This window comes from Drosophila navojoa, chromosome X, assembly GCF_054131105.1.
Source record: "Drosophila navojoa isolate 15081-1374.11 chromosome X, UAZ_NAV_1.0, whole genome shotgun sequence".
Taxonomy (NCBI): Eukaryota; Metazoa; Arthropoda; class Insecta; order Diptera; family Drosophilidae; genus Drosophila; species Drosophila navojoa.
The window spans coordinates 25,478,190-25,500,059 of record NC_142895.1 but is presented as its reverse complement, the minus strand read 5'-3'; the positions used below and the strand labels follow the sequence as shown (position 1 = coordinate 25,500,059).

Below are 21,870 nucleotides of genomic sequence, written 5' to 3'. Positions count from 1 at the left end.
CAATGATTCAATAATTTGAGCATGCGTTACGAATATGTAAACTATCAGCAGTATTTATAAATAATATAAAATCCCCTGATAAGATAACTCGAAGTTTTATTTATATTCTCTAAAAATGTTCAAACCATTTTATATTTTAAGCATTCGATAATTCGCAATATCTCAAGAGTCCCTCAAGTCTCGAAATAACGAGAGTCGACTTCACTTTTCCTTTGTATTCATATAATTTCGTATAATTTACAACTCATGCTACGATTGCTCCAAGGAAGAAGAGATATTAGGGACCTCGAATTAGTAAGACCCCGAAATGAGATTAGTTAATGGATTACCACGCCATCTAAACTGAACAGAAGATATTTATTGATTTTATAGAAAATAATTGTTTTTAAGACTCGAACTTAAGCCCATTTATTAATTTTATTTGTCAATAATAATAATTAAATATATTTTTGGCTTAGATTTTCGAAATCTTGTGAACAGACCGAGAAATCCGTAGAAGACTCCAACCTTTCCGGATGTCGATTATACAGTAAAACAGTCTATATCAATTCAGTTTACTTTTTATATATTTTGTTTTTATTGTGTTTTTCGAATAGCTTAGGAGATTTTTGTGTGTGCGGAAATTGGTAGCACTTAAACTAACTGTATTCTTATATCAATATATATCGTTATCGATGAAACGAGCTCAATTCTTGTCGGTGCAGTAAACATAATGAATTAAAATTAAGCTGCGAATTAAAGTTAATAGTTGAACGACTTAACTAAGATCTTAACTAGTTTCTATGACTTTCGCTAGTCAAATGGGGGCGTGGTCTGGGGGCACTACTCACTTATATGGTTAGGCGTAAATGTGTGCGAATTGTCGTTGGCGTCAAGCAGCTAAATAAATAAATAACACCAGATATACAGACATCTGTATAATCGAGCGACTAAATACAACTAAAGACCTAAGACTAAATTCTAAATAAATTAGCAAAAAAAAAAAATAATAATAATTATAATAATAATAATCATAATCATAATAATAAAGGAAGTTTGTTTTATTCGAATTACGATAGATGTACTTAGAGCGAGGGCGAGGGCTGTTTGGGTGTTTGGTGTGGGGCCGTGGGGCGTGGCTTAGGTCTAGACCTCAATACTGTTTAGACTGCCCGACGAGATGTTGTCCGTGTGGCTGCCCAGGCGCGTTCGCTTGATCAGAGCCCGCGCCGGCATCGGCGAGCGCTGGACGCGCGGACTGCCCGGGACGTGGGGTATGCCAACATTGTGGGGATGGTGGTGTGTGGCGTGGTGGTGCAGCAGGTGGTGCGGCACATTGTTGTTGTTGTTGTTGTTACTATTGTTGTTGTTGTTGTTGTTGCTGCTAATGTTATTGTTGTTGTTATTGTTGTTGTTGTTGTGATGATTATTGAGATTTGTGTGGCTATTGTGCGGCTGGCTGCCAGAGGCGCGTCGCTGCCGACGCAGCGAAGGTATGCGCGTGGGCGTGGCCTGCCCATCATCCAACCCATAGCTCGGATGTTGCTGTTGTTGCTGCAGGCTGCGTACGCTGCGCTCCAGCGTGCGTCGCTGCTGATCCAACATGGGCGAGGCGCCGCCTGCTCCCAGCTGCTGTTGCTGCTGCTGCTGCTGCTGCTGCTGGTAGTAGGTGGCGTGCGGTGGCACGGGTGGCGGCGCCTGCAGCTGCTGATACTCGTGGCGCTTGTGTGAGAAGGTGGGCGTGCCGGGCGCATGATAGGGCTGCGCATGATGCAGTCCAGGCTGGTGCAGAGCGGCGGCCGCAGCCACAACCATTGCATTGCCCTGAATGAGAAAGAGGGAGACAGAGAGAGAGAGAGATATTAGTGTGACTGAATAGGCGGCTGTGGGTGGCATGTGTGGCATGCAACAAGTGGTGGCTGGTGGCTTGGCAACAGGATTTCAAAAACGTTTCTCAACTCCCAAATTTCTTCGCTTCTCTTTCTTCTCTGTATTGTATTTACGTTTTGCTGTTGTTGTTGTTGTTGTTGCTGCGCTTTCGCTGCGGCTGTCTTTTTGGGCAGCGGCGGCAGTGGCTTGCTGGGCGCCTCCGTGGCCACTGCCATCGATGGCGACTGGGATTGGGATTGGGACTGGCTGAGACCGTCGCATGCCTCCAGAGTCTCGCAGGAGGATGAGGCGCATGTCTGAGCCTTGTCGCTGACTGCATTATCCGCATCTGCATCCGCATCCGCGTCCGCATTGGCTTCCGTTTCGGCATCGACATCCGCATCCGCATCCGCATACGTATCCGCGCCAGCAGCCGGCTCGACGTGCCGCGCTGCCTGCTCCGGTGCAGCGCCGGCGGGGATGCCGTTGGCAGGCGGCAGGAAGCGTAATTCCATAACATTGCGATTCTGGAACAGGGGACGCTCAGTTTGGCAAAATGGCGAACGAGTCGAGGGGAGAGCGACAAGCGAGAGAAAGACTGACAGAGAGAGAGGGGAGAGGGAAAGAGAGAGACCAAGCAACCCGCGAAGATCGAAACGAGACGAAGATAAGGAGAAGCAGCGGAAGACGAGAAATATAAGCGATAAACCAGCAAAAGATGCGACGGAAGCAATAGAAACGAAGAGAGAAGAAAGAGAAAGAGATAGAGAAAGGAAAACCCACAGAAAATATAGTTGGAATCTTATACAAGCGAATGGTAAACGATCGAAGGAATTCGTAAAGTGAATAAGAAAATGAAAAGTGAGCATAGAACGAAAGAAATAGAGACAGAGAGATAGAGAGAAAGAGAGAGAGATAGAGACAATAAGCACTGGAACACGATGTGTGAGGGCAGCAATGAAAGACATACATAAATAACCAAAGGAAAGAAAGAGAGGAAAGTTAGGAAATCAGAGAAAGAATCTCTAGAAATCGAATGGCAAGAGAAACAAGCAAAAAATGAGATATATATGAAAAGAAGAGATAAAGACAAAAGTACAGGAGATAAGCTCTAGAATAAGCTGGTAAAAAGCAAAAAGAAAGAGCAAGATTGAAAGAGAAAGAGAGAGAAAGGCTTATACATGGAAATGGAACTGAAGATGGAAACAGAAAACACAAACAAAGAGTAAAAGAAAGAATTTGTCAACAACAAAAGAATAAAGATTACTGAGGAAGTGACCGATCAATAGAGAAATAGTCGTCTATTTTCGCTAAGAATATCGATATCTTTTTTCCACCGTGAATACACCTAATGATATTCAATATTGCCAAAGATAATTCATTTTATGATTCAGCTCAGCTTCGCGTCAGATGAATGCGAGGCATGTTAACAACCTGCTAATGACTCAGCTCTGTCATGCTAATGCTATGTTAATGCCATGTAAATGTCGTCTTAATGTTAAGCTCTCAACCATTCGCAATAATCACATTTTGATCCACTTAAAACGATATTATGATAAATAATACCCGCTTGGAGTGTCAGAAATGTATCAGAAATGAATTTTTAAGTTGAATTTGCTTCTAATACACAGATAAAGACATATAGATAACAAATATGAGATAGGAATATATATTTTGCGTAATGCTAAGCTCTTCTTTGAACACTTTAAGGAAATCCAGGCGGAAATCGAAAATGTTCAACTGACAACATGGAGTTATTTTGCGCCGAGTTTGATCTAGCAGTTTCTAGACCTATCAAATTTCTAAGAACTCTGATATAATCCTTCTAATTTACCGCAAGGATATATGCGAAAATGGGAATAGGATAGCTTGGGGCAGGATTACAGACTTAGTCAACTACAACAGAGACAAAAGAGTAACTCAGAGGGAGCGAGAGAGACAGACAGGGGGCAAGAGAGACAAAGATTTTGAGGCGAGGCAAAGGGAGAGGCAAAGACAAAAGCGAAGTTGAGGCGAGAAACGTTTTAAAATTTTGACCAAGCAACCAGCGAAAGGTTTTTTTGACTTTTTTTTTGTTCTTTGTATATCTCTAGACATTTTTGATTTAAAGCCATAATTGGAAAGCGGATCAGTTGTCCGGATACTGTGAGAGCGAGAGTAAGTGGAAAAGGGGAGCAGATACGAGTGCTTACCTTGTCGGCCGCGGGGTCCTGGGCGAGGGGGTTCGGCGTGATGTTCATGCGCGGAATGACGCCGTTCAGGCGCCGCAGGTCGCCTGGCTTGTGGCCATGGCCGTGATTGTGATTGTGATGCGGTGCCACGCCCAGCACGGCAGATGTAACAAAGTCCGCTTGAATGTGATCCAGTTGCGGCTTGTTCTCATCTAAAACAGAGAGAGATGAGAATGAGGAGCGCTCTTAGATGACAGCACGGACAGCACAGGACTTACCCTCGGGCTGAGAATTGTTGCGACGGCGCAGGCAGAGACAGGCCACGGCAATGGCTATGAGCAGGAGAAGGCCGCCACCAGCGGCGCCAGCTATGACCGGGTAGATGGAGTTCTCATGCTGTTCCGACGATTTGCCGTTCGGAGCAGGCGCAACAGCGGGCGGCGTTTGGCTCGCAGACTCTGCAGGGGAATAGAATGGAATGGATGCATTAGGTACACAGATAGCTCGGGTGCTGCTGCACTCCACTCACTTGTCGTGCGGCCTTGCTTGATCTCGCTGAACTCGGAGGCGGCGTGCGCATTGAACGACTGCAGTTTGAACTCGTAGGCGGTGCCCGGCTCCAGTTGGTCGATCTTGAAGCGCCTCGCATGGCCGCCGTCGACAGTCGCCTTCAGGTAGTCGGAGGCAGAGGATGCCGGACGGTAGTAGGCGTAGTAGCCATCGATGTTGTGCAGCTGGGCGGCTGAGGTCGATGCGAGAGTCCAGTGGAGCACGACGGCCGATTCCGAGTAGGATTCAATCTCGCGCAGCTCGGGCACGGGTAGATTGGACTTGGCCGCGCCGCGACGCAGGAAGAACTTGGCTGAGGTGTTGCCCTCCTTGTTGTCGTTGTTTGAGTATACGGCAATGATGCGGAAGCGGTAATTCCGATCCGGACGCAGGCCCGTCACAGACGATGTGAAGCTCTTGAGGGCCGGCTCATGATGGTCCCGCTGATGATCCCGATCCCGATCTCGATCCCTCTCCCGCTCGCGCTGCTGCTGCCTGCCATAGGGTATGTTCTCGTTGGTTGTTTGCCAATCCTCACGAGGAATCTTGCGGGCGTTGTCGCCGAGCATTCGATATTGGACTTTGAAGAACTGTATGGGCAGACCATCGTTCTTGGGCACGTTCCAGCGCAGCATGACGGCATCGTCGGCCAGTCGGGTGACATTGGGTCGCGATGGCGGCACCATATTCGCTGCAAACGTAATTTTTTCATTTTAATATCAAATTTAACTCGACTTTTGCTTAATTCTTTGTCGTTCAAGTGTTGGTTAATGGCGTTGACGCAAGCAGTGCGCGCAATGTTAACGCAAAAGTGAGTCAGCTCCGCGCAGAGCGGAGCACCCAACCACTGTTAATGGCACTGTTAACAGCATGAGTAGTATTGCGCTGTTGTATTGAGTAGTATCGCTGTACAGCGTTGAGTAGTATTGTCATAGCTGCGTACGCGTTTTGAGCGGAATTTTTTTTGGTTACTGGTGGCTCTGCCTGCCACACATATATGTACATATATATAAAATGAACCTCAGCCAGCCAGCCCGCGCATTTACATTAAATGCCAAACTTAATTAAATCAGAAGCAATTTTGTGCGGCAAACGTGTGCAGCTGCTAAGCATAGCAATATTTCCATAGACATTTGTGGTGCAATATAAAGTGGCAATTCTCTTCCTTAGTGGCAAGCTAGACGGCCCGCGGACCGCGGACATCGGACAACGACAACAGACAAAAACGACTCACACTGACGCTCACACAGGCGCGCGCGCGCTCGCTCGCCTGCTCGCCAGCTAGCTAGCTCTCGCTCTCGCTCTCACTGTTTATGTGTGTTTATGTGCGTGTATGAGTGCGGCTATGTGTGTGTATTTGCAAAACGAGTGCAATTGATTTTCGTATTTTACTCGCTACTCGGCATCACTATTTAGCACTCGCACTCGAACTTGTACTCGGTATCGGACTCTGACTCCGACTCGGACTCGGTCTCGGACTCGTTTTTGTTCTTGTTTGTTCATTTGCTCGCTCACTCGTTTGATGGCTTGCTAACCAATTCGGAACTCGCTCGCGAACAGTCACTCAAGTGGTTCGTGCGGTTCATAAACAAACTCAATTCTGAAAAACTCAAAACAAAAGAAGAAAAACAAGTGGAGGAAAAATAAAAAAAATCGCACAAACAAACCATAAAAGAGAAGATATCTGCGATTGAGCTAGGATGTCGGCAACCGGAGATGCTGGAGCCGGTGCCGCCAATGCCAGCAACAATGTGACCGTCGTCCAGGCGACGGTCAACGTCAGCGGCGACGGCAGCCCCACCAACAACAGCAACAACAACTCAAATGCCAACAACAGCAACTCGAACAACAATGGCTCAACAGCCGGCAGCTCGAAGGGCCAGATGCCGCTCACGCCCCGCTTCACCGCCGAGGAGAAGGAGGTGCTGTACACGCTGTTCCACCTGCACGAGGAGGTGATCGACATCAAGCACAGGAAGAAGCAGCGCAACAAGTACTCCGTGCGCGAAACCTGGGACAAGATCGTGCGCGACTTCAACTCGCATCCCCACGTGAGCGCCATGCGCAACATCAAGCAGATTCAGAAGTTCTGGCTGAACTCGCGGTAAGTGCATCGCGCCTCCAATTTATCTAAGTCTAATCTTTGGGACTCCCTTGCAGCCTGCGCAAGCAGTATCCGTACAGGGACGGCAGTGGGTCCGGCGGCAGTTCGGGCATGGGCAAGGGGAACGCCATCTCGGCCAACGCACAACAGCAACAGCAGCAGCAGCAACAACAACAGCAGCAGCAGCAGCAGCAACAACAGCAGCAGCACCACGACAACGTCAAGGTGGAGCCTGAATATCAGATTAGTCCGGATGCCTCTGAGCACAATCCGCAGGGCGACACCTTCGACGAGATCGAAATGGACGGCAACGACGTTAGCGAAATGGAGGACGATCCGCTCGAGGCGCAGCAGCAGCAGCAACAACAGCAACAGCAGGCGGCGCAGGCCCAAGTGGAGCAGCAGCAGTCGGCTGTCGCCGAGATGCAGAAGCTGCAGGTGAGCGCTGCAGTCGCTGCTGCCAATGCGAGCATGTTGAACACGCATCGCATCAACGTCGACTCCATAAGTGCCGAGAAGCTGACGCTGACCGATCTGCTGCACTTCAAGCCGGCGCGGCCGCGCGAAGAGATCATATTGCAGATCAAGCATCCCACCGATGCGACAGGTGAGTTGAGCTGAACGCAATGGCAATGGCCAATCGTTGTACTTAACTCTGTTCCTCTCTGTTCGCTCTCCCCTTGGCAGCCACGCAAATCCACACGATACCCACACAGCCGCAGCAGCACACGATGGCCACCATCACGGCCGGCGGCTACAATCAGCAGATCATCAGCGAGATAAAGCCGCAGCAGATAACGCTCGCCCAGTACCAGGCGCAGCAGCAGCAGCAGGCGCACGCACAGGCCCAAGCGCAGGCCCAGGCCCAGGCCCAGGCGCAGGCGCAGGCCCAACTGGCTCAGCAGCAGCTGGCGGCGCAGCAGCAACAGTTGGCGGTGGCGGCGGCAGCCGCGCACCATCAGCAGCAGCAGCAGCAGCAACAGCAGCAACAACAGCAGCAGCAGCAGCAACAACAACAGCAGCAACAACAACAACAGCAGCAGGTGGCCGCAGCAGCAGCTGCTGTTAAGATGCAGCTAGCCGGCGGCACGCCCACCTTCACATTCAGCGCTCTGCCCAACGTGACGGCGGCCACCTCGGTGCCGGTGCCGGTCCCAGTGCCGGTGTCGGCGGCTGCAGCATCCGTGGCAAATGTGAGCGCCAGCAACGTGGCAGCCGCGGCTACAGTCACCCAGCAGCAGCAGCAGCAGCAGCAGCAGCCAGGCGACAGCTACGAGGAGCGCATCAATTACTTCAAGGTGAAGGAGGCAGAGCTGCGCTGCAAGGAGCAGCAGCTGGCCACCGAGGCGAAGAAGATCGAGGTGAACAAGGCGCAGGACGAGCTCAAGTACATGCGCGAGGTGCACCGGCTGCGCGTCGAGGAGCTCAAGATGAAGATACGCATACTGGAGAAGGAGGAGGAGCAGCTGCGCAAGAACAGCACCACATGAGATCTGGAGGACATTAGCGATGCTGAGCCAGACGTCGAGTTCGATGAGCCGCCGCCGCAGCAGCAGCAGCAACACCAACAGCAACAGCAACAGCAACAACAACAGCAACAGCAATACATGGAATTGGATATGCAATTGCTGCTGTAGACGGAAGGAAACAGCAGCCAGAATTATATATATATATATATATATAGTCTACAACTTTATCGATAGCTATTTTAATGCCCGTTTTCCTCGATTAACTTAAATCTATTTTTTTTTTTTGTAATGTGAAAAGAATTATTGTTTTATGGGTGGGCGGGACGGCGGGCTGTATTCGGCTGGCCGTATTTTACGATTAGCGATTAGCGATTACGAAATACCGATTACCGATTAACACTTCAAGCGATTGCCGATTAATGTTAAGCGTTCAATTATCGATTGATCAATCGCCCTTAGCGCTAAGACAAGTCTCAAATTGTAATTGTATCTCGCATGTGAAATACAGTGAAACAAGCATAAAGCGTACCAAATCATATATGTATGTATATATAGAACTTACCAACTCTCATGTATTTGCGCTTCTTGTTGCGTGAGCCACCGCCGCCCGAGGACGATGCTGAGCCGGAAGCGGACGACGACGAGGCCGAGGAGCCGGACGAGTAGCCACCGTTAGCCAGATCGTGGGCCGATCGCATGGGCACCTCGCCCAGAGGCTGGTAATCATCGCCGCTGATCTGCATCGGGTTCACACGCAATATGTTGCCCTCGCTCGTCTGCAAGTGGAGTGAGCGGAAAGCGAAGGGATTGGATTAATTTGTAGATCATCATATGTATATATGTGTATATCTGTTGTTGAAATGTATACATTATATATGTATATGCGTTTGTGCTACTTCTTGAACCAAGTTAAACGCTATATACTGATATATGTATCTATGTATGCTATATATCTATGTAATACCATGTTTATATAGTATTTATTACTTGTATATATCAGGGACATTCCTCCACTTCTGGAATACAATATTTTACATTTCTGATGGATCTATATCAGTCCTATATACCCTGTATCTGCAGATTGTTACAGAGCACTTCGTCTAACTCTTATATGTACATAGCTATTTTTGTATTCCTGCTTATTAGCAGTCTATCCTTGTCTGTTATGTATAGATTATCGATGTAGTGTGATATCTTAAATATGTTATGGAACTATTAATATTCACTTGTATACCCTGTACCCATCATATACATTTGTATATAGCTATTATTGTATTCCTGCAGCAGTCTTATTAGCAGTCTATCTCTGTCTGTTATATATGATCTCTCCATCCCCAGTTTCAATTATCTATATCTCACGGTATTTATTATATTTTTGATTTGTTAAATGTGCTCAATGTCAATATTATCGATAATTATCGTTGTACCTAATCGATTATTAAAAAAAATCGATAACTTTAAGCGCTATAGACATCTAATACGGTTTTTGGACTCTTATTGAGTGAAAAGAGTTACAGAATACTTCATATAGCGCTCTCGACAATTTGGTTTTAATAACATATTCCAGAATCTCTGTCTCTTTATCTCATATTTACTTTCATGACTGGGTATTCAAATGCCTAGAGGAGCTAAATATACCAATTTGCATTCAATCATATAATCATATATATCATATAATAAATCATATATATGTATGCATTGTGCAACTTCCCTATTTTGTGTAGTTTCCAAGGTCTATTTGACATACCCATCTCTCAGATGTTTTGAAAATTAGATATTTATATTAATTGATATCTAAAGTAAAGAGTTGTCATATAATCATGGCATCGATAAAAATCGATTTCGTATGAAGATTCTACTGTCCTTTATACTAAATATTTCACTATTAACTGGATAGTTATCATGAGATGTCTCATAGGCACTATGATAGGTTTATTAGATAAATAATAGAGAGATGCCCCTTAACTATATCAGCTTGTATGATCTGCTGCCCGATTTCGATTTGTCGACTCACCTCGCCGAGCTGATTGCGTGCAAAGCACTGGACGACCCCGGCATGGCGCTTCTGGACATGATGGATGAGCAGGCGTCCGTGCTCGATGAGGGTCTCGTTGTCGTTGCTGGCATCCTCGCCGTTGATCAGCCAGTAGATGTCCGGCTCGGGATGCCCGGTGGCCGCGCACTCCAGGGCCAGGGAATCGCCCTCGTTGGTCAGGGTCGGATCGGGGCCGCGCAAGATGCGCGGTCGCTCGAGCACACTGAGCTTGATCATGTGGACGAGGACGGGCGCAATGCCGTTGTCCAGGCGACACACATAGGAGCCCTGATCCTCGGGCCGGATGTCCGTGATCTGCAGTCCGTAGGCGAGCACCCGACTCCGGTTGTGGTAGATGTTGGGCACATTCGGACTGCTCCAGACGGCGCCGGGCCGCGGCGAACCGACGCCCGGGCACTCCAGGACAACCGTCTCGCCGGGCCGAGCGGCCACCTGCGTGGCCGGCTGCTGGAGCAGGAAATACGGCGGAGTACGGTCCGTATAGTCGACGCGCAGGTCGATCACCTGCGGCAGCCGCAGCTCCTCGCCGGTGATGGCATTCGTCGCCGCGCAGGTGTAGTTGCCCGCGTCCTTGGCACTGACCGAGTTGAGGACCAGCGCGCCGGCGGCGCCCGGCAGCAGCTCCGTCTGCGGCAGCTTCTCGCCGTTCCGGTAGAAGCTCCAGATGGCCGGCGGACTGGAGCTGACCGAGCCGCAGCGCAGCAGCACACAGTTCTTGGGCGCCACGCTCCAGCGCACCGCATGCCGGCCCACGCCCGGGCTGTCGACGGAGATGGAGACGAGCGTGAGGCGGGCGGGCGTCGAGGCGATCGCGCCGGGCCCATACCAGGCGACGCACTGGTAGTCGCCCAGCGTCTGGGCGTTCACATAGATGCGCAGCTTCCAGGTGCGCTCCTCGTTGCTGCTGGTCACATTGTACCCGGCAGCCGGCCGCAGGTAGCGGTACGGCTCGCTGCTGCTCGGCCGGAAGCGCCACTCCAAGCGATCCGGCTGCAGGTTCAGCTCACACTCGAACACCACCTCGTCCCCATTGGGCGCGATCGCCGACTCGGGTGCCCGTTCGATGTAAACGCCGAGCATGTTGCTCGAGTTGTTGTTGTTGTTGTTGTTGTTGTTGTTGCTGTTGCTGCAGCTACAACTGGCTATGAGGTAGCTGAGCACCGCCAGCAGCAGCAGCGGCAGCCGCGGCACAGAGGTGATCCGTCGACACATCTCTGCTCCACAAGGAGAGAGAGAGAGAGAGAGGAGGGGAGGGTGGGTGCAAGGGATAGATTGGGAAATCTGAAAGAAAAGAAAGTTGATTTAGTACAAGAACAGATATATATATGTATATAAATATAAATATAGATATAGATATAGATATAGATATAGATATAGATATAGATATAGATATAGATATAGATATAGATATAGATATAGATATAGATATAGATATAGATATAGATATAGATATAGAATAGATATAGATATAGATATAGATATAGATATAGATATAGATATAGATATAGATATAGATATAGATATAGATATAGATATAGATATAGATATAGATATAGATATAGATATAGATATAGATATAGATATAGATATAGATATAGATATAGATATAGATATAGATATAGATATAGATATAGATATAGATATAGATATAGATATAGATATAGATATAGATATAGATATAGATATAGATATAGATATAGATATAGATATAGATATAGATATAGATATAGATATAGATATAGATATAGATATAGATATAGATATAGATATAGATATAGATATAGATATAGATATAGATATAGATATAGATATAGATATAGATATAGATATAGATATAGATATAGATATAGATATAGATATAGATATAGATATAGATATAGATATAGATATAGATATAGATATAGATATAGATATAGATATAGATATAGATATAGATATAGATATAGATATAGATATAGATATAGATATAGATATAGATATAGATATAGATATAGATATAGATATAGATATAGATATAGATATAGATATAGATATAGATATAGATATAGATATAGATATAGATATAGATATAGATATAGATATAGATATAGATATAGATATAGATATAGATATAGATATAGATATAGATATAGATATAGATAGATATAGATATAGATATAGATATAGATATAGATATAGATATAGATATAGATATAGATTATAGATATAGATATAGATATAGATATAGATATAGATATAGATATAGATATAGATATAGATATAGATATAGATATAGATATAGATATAGATATAGATATAGATAGATATAGATATAGATATAGATATAGATATAGATATAGATATAGATATAGAATAGATATATAGATATAGATATAGATATAGATATAGATATAGATATAGATATACATATAGATATAGATATAGATATAGATATAGATATAGATATAGATATAGATATAGATATAGATATAGATATAGATATAGATATAGATATAGATATAGATATAGATATAGATATAGATATAGATATACATATAGATATAGATATAGATATAGATATAGATATAGATATAGATATAGATATAGATATAGATATAGATATAGATATAGATATAGATATAGATATAGATATAGATATAGATATAGATATAGATATAGATAGATATATGTATATCGGATGTTATATAACAAGATTGGGGGCAACTGACTGCACGATACTCGCTCAAAGCTCAAAATTAATTGGATATATGCCAGTGGATCATCATATAACCTGGTCATCCAAGCTGTGACAGATATGCTCTACTCTTATTTTATACAATATAATTTATAATAAATCTTGCCATCTATCTATATACAGCATACTATCTATCAATAGCAAAGAATACCAACCGACAGTTGGGGTACCTATAGCACCTACAGGATTACATGTCCATTAATATAGTTTGTCTGAATACCACTAAAATAACTTTTTCGACTAAAATACACACTTGAGTATAATCCAGTTATATCGACGCCTCAAGAGACCGTCCTCATACCGGGAAGAGGCTAAAACTTTATAAGTTTGTTCATATACGCTAGGACGCTATAATCGTTATAATCGAACTCTACTGTATTATATACAGATACCACAGACAATACTGATAAAGCCAATATACTCCTCTCACATACTATGTGAGTGAGTATAAAGGCACCACACATACATACATACATACATACATAACTACATACATACATATACACATATGTAGAAAGATTATCCATGAGTTCTTGTAGTTTAATTTATTGAGATTGCCAATTTTGTGATTTATTGCCCGGTTCTGTGTGGCCCACAAATTATATATTGGGCCAGAAACCGGGTTTTACATGATACTAATGGCATTTGATATGTAGATGGAAGAATTAGTAATATTCCAGTCTATTGTCGAAGGAGAGCATGAATATCAACTATATAGAACTATATTTATAGTAATTGTTTGTCTTTGGTCTGAAACTAATATATGTAGGTATATTTAAATAGAAACTTGGGAAATTACATTGAATACTTTAAGGTATTCTGCTGTTAGTGTAGTCCGAGCCTAAAATGCAATTCAGCGTAACTCTCTAAGAAGTCGCATCAATTTTTTGTTCAAATTGAAGATTTTCCAATTTTCTTTAAATTTCCAATAGGGATAAGAGTAGAGTTTAGATAAGATTAGAGTGGTTCGTTGAAAATATGTGAGCACAGTAAGAATTGCAGTCAACTGAGCCCAAACTATTGCCCTATGTGATTAATGAAATATTATAGCAATTATATCAAGATATTATCAGATTTTTATCAATATATAATATTTATATATTTATCAATATATAATATATAATATTTAATACTGCCCGAAGGACTTTGTCGCTCTGGCTTAAAACTTGTTATTTATTATTTATTCTTTGTAAGAATAAATAAATAAACAATTTTTAATACAGTCGAGTTCTGTTTATTTCGATCTACACAGAGATTCAAATGATCGAGAACGAATTTTTGCAAGGGAATAAATAAATTATGGAGACTCGACTGTATATTATATGATATTATGTGAAAATATGTATATTAAATATATTACATAAATGATTATTATAAACTTTAAGGAATTGCGATTTCTTGCAAAATGTATTTATGTAAAGTATCTTTAAAATAATTTTGAAAGTTCCTCCCGCCGAAATCCTTTTCGTAACTTCCCTAATTGAGCTACCAAAAGCAGCACAGAAATTATGGATAATTTTGTTTTTGTTTTTGTTTTTCGGCTTTGCTCTGCAGGCCAAAGTAGGCGTTAAATTGTGTGTGTGGAATGTGGAGATGTCTTGAGCGCAACTGTACCCGCAGTGCGAGGCAGTGACATTGGGGCAGGGGGCAAGGGGCTGGGACTTAGATTGCTGTCCTGCGGTAAGCGAATGGGGCGTGACAACGGAAGCACAGTCGCTCGCAATATGCCATTTAAACTGGAGCCGAGGCCAGACGGCTGCCCGGTTGCCCGGCTGGCCGCATGTTGCATGCAGCATGTGGCCAGTCCTTGTGGCATCAGGGCATCAGCTTCTTAATGGCGTGTCATTATTATGAGCAGGCTGCAGGTGCTGTGTGGCTGTTGTTGTTGTTGTTGCTGCGACTGCGGCTGTGGCTGTGGCAAGTGGCCTGCGGAACGGGTTCGTGCAGCATTTGCCCTGCGACAGTTTGCGCCTCTCGATTCGAAAAACAAAAAAACAAACTAAATGAAAACGAAGAAGCAACAGAGCAACAGGCAAAAACAAAACAAAAATGCTACACAAAAGCGCGCGCGGAATTCCAAGAAAACGGCCGCCCGGTCTGCCCAGTTCCTCACCTGTCCCGCCCCCGTCACTGGCTCCACCTCTGTCCCCCTCTCTCTCTCTCTCTCTCTCTCTGTTTGACGCACATAAATCGCTCTGCGGCTCCCATTTGAAAGTCATTATGGGGCAGCCAGGCCAGGCCAGGCCAGGGCAGGCGCGTGCAGCTGCCACAGCCAAGGCAGCGACGGCGACTGCGCTGCCAACCACTTGTTAGCGCAAGGAGCTGGCCCCCAAAACCGGACTGCCTACACGGACGGGCGCCCAGTCCAGCTGGAGCTGGCTCGATCCTGATTTAAAACCATCTGACAACAAAAGTAAAGCGCGAAATTGACGCAGCTTATGCTCTGGCCTCTGCCTCTGTCTCTGCCTCTGCCACCAGCTCTGCCTGCTCTGTCTCCTCGGCTGTTGCCTCTTCTTGCAGCTTGTTGCGTGTGTTGAAAATTAATGCGCATTCCAGGCAACAACAGCAACGACTAGTCAAAGCCAGAGCAAGAGCTGAGGAAATGAATGGCGCGTCGCAAGAATGTTGCACACACACACACACACACATGCACATGCACATGCATACACCTATGAGATAGAGGGGGAATAGTGCCTGCAGCGACTAGCTCCGAATAGCAATCAAAATAAATGCTGAAAGCTGTAAAAGTCTGCAAAAAGATTCACAGAATAGTTCGAATTGGCCTACGTTTAATTGGGCAACATGTTGCTGCAGCATGTGTCCAAGGGAATATGAATATGATTATGAATATGCATACGGATATAAATATGAGTGTGAATATGAATACGAATATGGTTGTGGATGTGAATATGAATATAGAAGATGAATATGGCATACGAATATGGATATGAATGTGAATATGAGTATAAGTATGAATGCGAATACGGGTATAGAATATGAACATGAATCTGAGTATGAATAAGGATATGAATGTTCATATGAAGACGAATATGCATACGAATATGAATATGAATCTGAGTATGATTATAGAATATAGAATATAGAATTTAGAATATGAATATGAATATGAATATTATTATGAATATGAAGACGAATATGCATATGAATCTGAATATGAATATAAAATATCAATATGAATATGAATATGAATATAGAATATAGAATATAGAATATAGAATATAGAATATAGAATATAGAATAAAGAATATAGAATATAGAATATAGAATATAGAATATAACTATAAATATGAAGACGAATATACATATGAATATGAATCTGAGTATGTATATAAATATAAAATATGAATGGGAATATGAATATAGAATATGTATATGATTATGAATATGAATATGAATATGAATATGAATATGAATCTGAGTATGAATATGAATATGAATATTAAAATGAATATGAATCTCAGTATGAATATAAATATGAATATTAACATGAATATGAATATAGAATATGAATCTGAGTATGAAAATGAAAATGAAAATGAATACGAATGTAAGTATGCATATGAACATGAATATGAATATGAACATGAATATAAACACAAATATGATTACTTATATGAATGGTGCTATGAGAATAATTATAGGTATGAGCATAAAACTAAACTAAACTAGAAAGAATAAGTATGAATAAGTATGATTGTGAATAAGCTGTGAATAAGCATATAAATATGACAAAGAGAGTCACATTCATAAATAAATATTAGCGTAGGTGTGTAAATAAATATGAATTTGAATGCTATCATAAATATGTATGCGAATAAAAATGCTATTATGAATATATACATAAATGAATTTGGGTAGAAATACGAATTTAATTGAAAATACAAACTTGAAAAAGAATTCGGGTTAGAGCATGAACAGAATACGCCTTCGCCTATGAATGTGAGTGTGAATGTGAGTGTGAATGTGAGTGTGAGTGTATTAATAACACTTCGATATGAATATGAATAAAATATTCTTGAAATTGAAACTTCAAAATGAATGTGTATATCAATGTGAATTCATATATGTATAAATAATATGTATGTGTGTATGTATGTGCATGTTTATTTGAATATATTTGACATTCTATTCAATCTGTCTCTTCTTCTTCTTCAATCTGGCTTATTGAATAAACATGAAATGGCTCTGGCTCTGGCTCGGGCTCTGGCTCACTAATCAATCGAATAATCTAGCAATCAAACGGCAATAAAGCCGAACACGTTTACAGTTGCTGCCAAAGTGTTATCAACATGTTGCTGGCGTTTATGTATGTTGCCAATGCACAATTGGTTGATATGATTGCTGTTGTTGTTGCTGTTGTTGTTGTTGTTGCATGCTAATTCGATTAGTCACACCTCGAAAAGGCCCCATAAAAAACAACAACAACAAAAAACAAAAACAAAACAACGAAGTTCAAACTAGAACAATAAGAAAACATGGGACAAGTTTTGACATTGTTGTTGTTGTTGTTGTTGTTGTTGTTGTTGTTGTTGCATGTTGAAATAGAGAGAAGACATTCGAGCTAGACAATAACAGTTATTAATCAAATGAAATGCCAAATTAAATAGCATAAATTAACAGTTCAAATACACATGTTCACTAACAACAACAACAACAACCAGCAACAACAACAACAACAACTTTGGTGAATGGCAAACGTTGTCTGCGGCTTCTTCAAATGTTTGCGCTTGTCCAGAAATTAGCATAAAACTGTTAGAAATTAGTAGAAGTAGGCGCAACTGGGCATGCCACATGCAGCCGACAGGCGGGGGTGGGGTGTGGGGGCGTGGCTGTGCAGGTAGAATGCGACATGAGACGGGCGGAAGTAGCCGTGAAGTGAAGAGCAAGCATGTTCACTCAGCTGGCAGAGCGACAGAAGCTGAGCAGTGCTAGAAACTGCAGGCATATGCCGACTATGAGATACCCTGTAAATTGAATGGGTTGCACAATCATCGCTATATTCACAATATTATTTGATTCTATAATTTTAGCTTTGTTGTTGTTGTTGTTGTTGTTATTTTAGCTTCACTTTTATTTTTTGTACAGGGTATGCGCTAGTCGTGCACCTGGCTGTGATTCGCGTTGAGCGCGCATTTCAAAGCGAGGCGTTAAGCAGAGACAACAGCAACAACAACAGTTAGTTAAATGTTGTTGTCAGTTGTTGCTGCTGCTGTTGTTGTTGTTGTTGTCGTTGTCGGCTGGCCATTAAGCCGCGGCAGCAGCAGTTAACAGCTTGTAAAACACTAACACCTGCTACACGCTGTTGCCTGTTTGTTACACAAAGTTCAATAAAACCTGAGAGCAACAACTATTGCCATGGCTGGGCCAGAAAAAGAACAGCAGCAGCAGCAGCAACAACAACAACAGCAGCAAAAGGAGCAATAGAAAAATCACGAATCGAACAGCAACAACAACAGCGAGATAAGAACACAGAGATGAAGCCAATACAAACAAAGCTAAAACAAAAACAAACACAAAGCGAAAAAGCAACAACAACAAGCAAACACACACACACACACACATACACAGTTATGGCAAAAAGAAGCAAAACTAAAGCAACAACAACAAATTCTTGTGGAATGAAACCGGTTTGGTTTTTTGGCCGAGCAGCTGGAAGCTGGAACATGGAAGCTGGAAGACAAAGCTCAGGCCAAAGAAGACCGGAACCAGGCAAAGGCAATAAATGGCAAAGGCAGGGGCGCAGCGCGGGCAGCAGCTGGCCCAAAGCGGAGCAGAAACAGAGCAAGAAACGAGTCGAGTAGCGCCAGTCGCGCGCATGTAAACGAGTTGCAAATCTGCATTCCAGGCAACAGGCAGCAGGCAACAGGATTTGCGGCATGTGGCATGCGGCATGCGGCTGCCTACGTAGTGTGGGTACAGCAGCGGCAGCAGCGTCTGCCGTCTAATTTGAGCGCCCCACCTGTTGAATGCCGCCGCAGCACTCGAATCGAAGCCAATCCACTAAACGAACCCCACCCCGACCCACCGCCCTGCCACCCGCCTACCGCCTACCGCCTCCTGCGAGCCACTCCTGCTGCATGCGTGGGCAGCACGCAGCAATTGTTTGTTGCGGCGCTTTTATTTAGTTTTGTTTTTTTTTTTTGGGCGCGCCACAGCGCAGGCGTGGGCGCCACAAATTGTGGCAGGCTTCATGTTTATTATTCAATTGCGAATTTACCTGATTTCTGCTTGGCTTTGCTCTGTGCTCTGTGCTTTGCGTTTGCCTTTTGGTTTGCGGCCCGTTGTCCTCCGCGAAAGTTCGCTCTGTGCACGATTTGCTGTCTCTTTCGCACAGTTCAGCGCTCGCCTGCTCGCACCTGCTAAGAGCGCATCTTTGGCTGCAATGGAAGTAATAGAAGAAAATCAAAACATATTTATATACATAGAACAGAGAAGCAAATGTGTGTGTGTGTGTGTGTAGCTGACAGTGTTGCCACCTTGCATCATTTTCGAAAGACAACAAATTGACACTTGAAATGTATTTCGAAATAATTGAGGCCTAAAGTGCCACAAAGAAAATGAATAAATGGAATGAAATGTAACTCGACGACAGGCCAAGGAAACAAGTGAGAAGGCCCAGAAATAGAATAGGAAAAGCAAAGCAGAGAGTGGGAGAGAGACAGAGTAAAATATGTAGAGAAAACAATTGATAGAAGGACACAGGGAGAGGAAGAGAGGGAGAGACAGAGAGAGAGGGAGAGAGAGGAGAGAGAGAGTGTATGTGTGTGTGAGAGTGAGCGAGAGAGAGAGTGTGTGTGTGAGTGAGCGAGAGAGAGGCAGAAAGAGACTGAGAGGGACAGAGAAAGAGACGGAATGAATTAGAATGAATATATTGTCATATATAAAAAGATAGTGAGCTATAGAAGAAACAGAGAGAAAGAGAGAGGGAGAGAGACAGAGAGAGAGAGTACGAGAGAAGAGTTGAATAAGCGAGAAAAAAGAAAGGTACAGGACAGACAGATGGAAATAGAAACAGAGTGAGAGAAATATACAGATGGAAAAAGAGAAGGAGAGAGAGAGAGTGTGTGTGTGTGTGTGTATGACAGAGAGAAAGATAGAGCTACAAATAAAAGAAGACTTAAAAGTTGATAGACAGTTAGAGAAGAAATTAATATAGATAGGATAGAAATAAACAGGAAGAGAAACAAAGAGAGAGAGAGAGAAATGTATAGAGAGAAAGAGAAAGAGGGAGATACACAACAAAAAAAAAACTGAAGCATCCTAACTACGTGGGTGGTCTCTAAATATCCATCTGAACTTTGTTAGATAATAAATACAGTTTCATACGAATACATGTATGTATGTATGTTTGTATGTATGTATGTGTACAAATAAGTTATATTCTTTTCGCCATATAATGACAAACTATAAAAAAGAAGCGAAAGAGGTGAGAAAAACCGAGTGTTAGTCAGTGCATTAGGGTCATTCAATGTGAATAGATCAAAATTCATTTATGAAAATATGCAATCTAGTTAATAATTGAATAATTTAGGCAAACTAAATAAAAATGAAATTTTAACTTGAATTTATTCATTCCACATTCTTATTTTGTTGTTTCATTAGTTCTTTCATTGTAAAAATAGGAAAATAAATTTTCCAAAATAGAAAATCAAACAAGTTTAAAACGAAAAAAAAAGAAGAATAAAACAAACATATAAAATACAAATAAAAAATGGTGATAAAATGTAATTTACTTATTTTCGCATCAATCGAAATACTACAAATACGAGCGTAAAGCCCACGAAAAGCCCCCCAAATATTTATGCAGCATAAATCAGAGGTGGAAAAAATGCGCCTGAGCGTGCTGAGTGCCCCTAATGTGTGTGGGTCTAGGGCTGAAAGTCCCTTTTAGTGTTCGCTTGTCCATTTAAAAAGACATTAAATTGTGAACACGACTCGAGCTAACAGTGCAGCACAGCCACTCCCCCCCTGCGGGTGCCACCCACCTGCGCCCCCCCCTACACAGTGGAAACATGTCATAAATAACTCGAAATCATTTCGGGTTGACGGACGCTAAAGAAAAATGTGCCAAAAAATCCATAAATAATAATGAGCAGCGAAAGTGCGTGTGACAGAGAGAGAGAGAGAGAAAGAGGGGGAGAGAAAGACTATGCTCTCTCTCTCTCTCTCTCTCTCTCTCTCATTGTGCATTAAAATTTACTTTTAATTAATTTATGCTTTGTGATCTACCGCTTGCCACACCTCCTGCTTCTTCCATCAGCACCACACCCCCTCCCACCTCCCCCCAGCCCGTCGCTGACCCCAGCGTCCTCATTTCCGTCTACGCAGCCTCTGCAGTTGTTGGTCCATAATTTTCAAAAATATTTTGAAATGTCGCCAAGTCGAACAGCGCGTGAAAAAAATACAACAAAATGTACAAAAAAAAAAAAACAAACAACATTTTTTGGGAAATAAAAAACAACAATATTTGTTGTACAAACTGCAACAACAACAATAACAAAAATGAAAATAAAATACAAGAGAAACGATGCGACATCTATGTGTGCGTGTGTGTGTGTGTGTGTGTGTGTGTGCGAGTCTGTTTATTTCATTTTTCATACATATTTTAAGATTCTCAACAAAACCACAAAAATGCGCTCCGAAAAAGTGAGGTTAGGCGAATCGGTTCGACTTTTGCGCAAACCGGTTCGAAATTCGTTTTCGTTCCGGTTCGCGAACGGAATCATAATAACAAGCTTCAATTTGCTTGGCAACATCAACATGTTGCTAAGCCAAATATTACTTGCTACAAAGTGAACCGGTTCAAGAGCGGAACTAAAATTCATATATTCGCTTTGCTTTGACCATAAAAGGCATTCCAGATGCTTGGCAGCAACAAAATGTTGCAGCATTGCGCTAATTGTTGCCAAACCAAATGT

At 42.9% G+C, this 21,870-nt stretch overlaps 2 protein-coding genes across 3 annotated transcripts in view; one reads left to right on the top strand and one right to left on the bottom strand.

Moving 5' to 3' along the window:
• Nucleotides 1-548: 548 nt before the first annotated feature.
• boi (brother of ihog) overlaps nucleotides 549-21,870 on the bottom strand; it is a 42,538-nt gene continuing 21,216 nt past the window's right edge. Inside the window, exons 3-10 of one of the 2 annotated variants that reach the window (XM_089263942.1) lie at nucleotides 19,170-19,329; nucleotides 10,156-11,478; nucleotides 8,704-8,917; nucleotides 4,549-5,259; nucleotides 4,298-4,477; nucleotides 4,041-4,231; nucleotides 1,983-2,375; nucleotides 549-1,803 (exon numbers count right to left, since the gene is read on the bottom strand). In XM_089263942.1, the coding sequence (XP_089120068.1) occupies nucleotides 1,126-1,803; nucleotides 1,983-2,375; nucleotides 4,041-4,231; nucleotides 4,298-4,477; nucleotides 4,549-5,259; nucleotides 8,704-8,917; nucleotides 10,156-11,409 (3,621 nt within the window). In that variant the 5' untranslated portion in view covers nucleotides 11,410-11,478; nucleotides 19,170-19,329 and the 3' untranslated portion in view covers nucleotides 549-1,125. The remainder of the gene's footprint in view (nucleotides 1,804-1,982; nucleotides 2,376-4,040; nucleotides 4,232-4,297; nucleotides 4,478-4,548; nucleotides 5,260-8,703; nucleotides 8,918-10,155; nucleotides 11,479-19,169; nucleotides 19,330-21,870) is intronic. The other variant, XM_089263941.1, reaches the window with a different exon arrangement.
• z (zeste) lies at nucleotides 5,449-8,674 on the top strand. Its single transcript, XM_030390249.2, has 3 exons — nucleotides 5,449-6,672; nucleotides 6,729-7,279; nucleotides 7,360-8,674. Exons 1-3 carry the CDS (start codon nucleotides 6,269-6,271, stop codon nucleotides 8,160-8,162), a joined length of 1,758 nt encoding a protein of 585 aa, XP_030246109.2. The 5' UTR covers nucleotides 5,449-6,268; the 3' UTR covers nucleotides 8,163-8,674.

What these genes read in the sequence shown, in the direction of transcription:
- z (XM_030390249.2), top strand. Translation starts at nt 6,269, where the DNA reads ATGTCGGCAACCGGAGATGCTGGAGCCGGTGCCGCCAATGCCAGCAAC. An exon ending in AAGTTCTGGCTGAACTCGCG is followed by an intron (nt 6,673 to 6,728) that starts GTAAGTGCATCG and finishes ACTCCCTTGCAG; the next exon opens with CCTGCGCAAGCAGTATCCGT. An exon ending in GCATCCCACCGATGCGACAG is followed by an intron (nt 7,280 to 7,359) that starts GTGAGTTGAGCT and finishes TCCCCTTGGCAG; the next exon opens with CCACGCAAATCCACACGATA.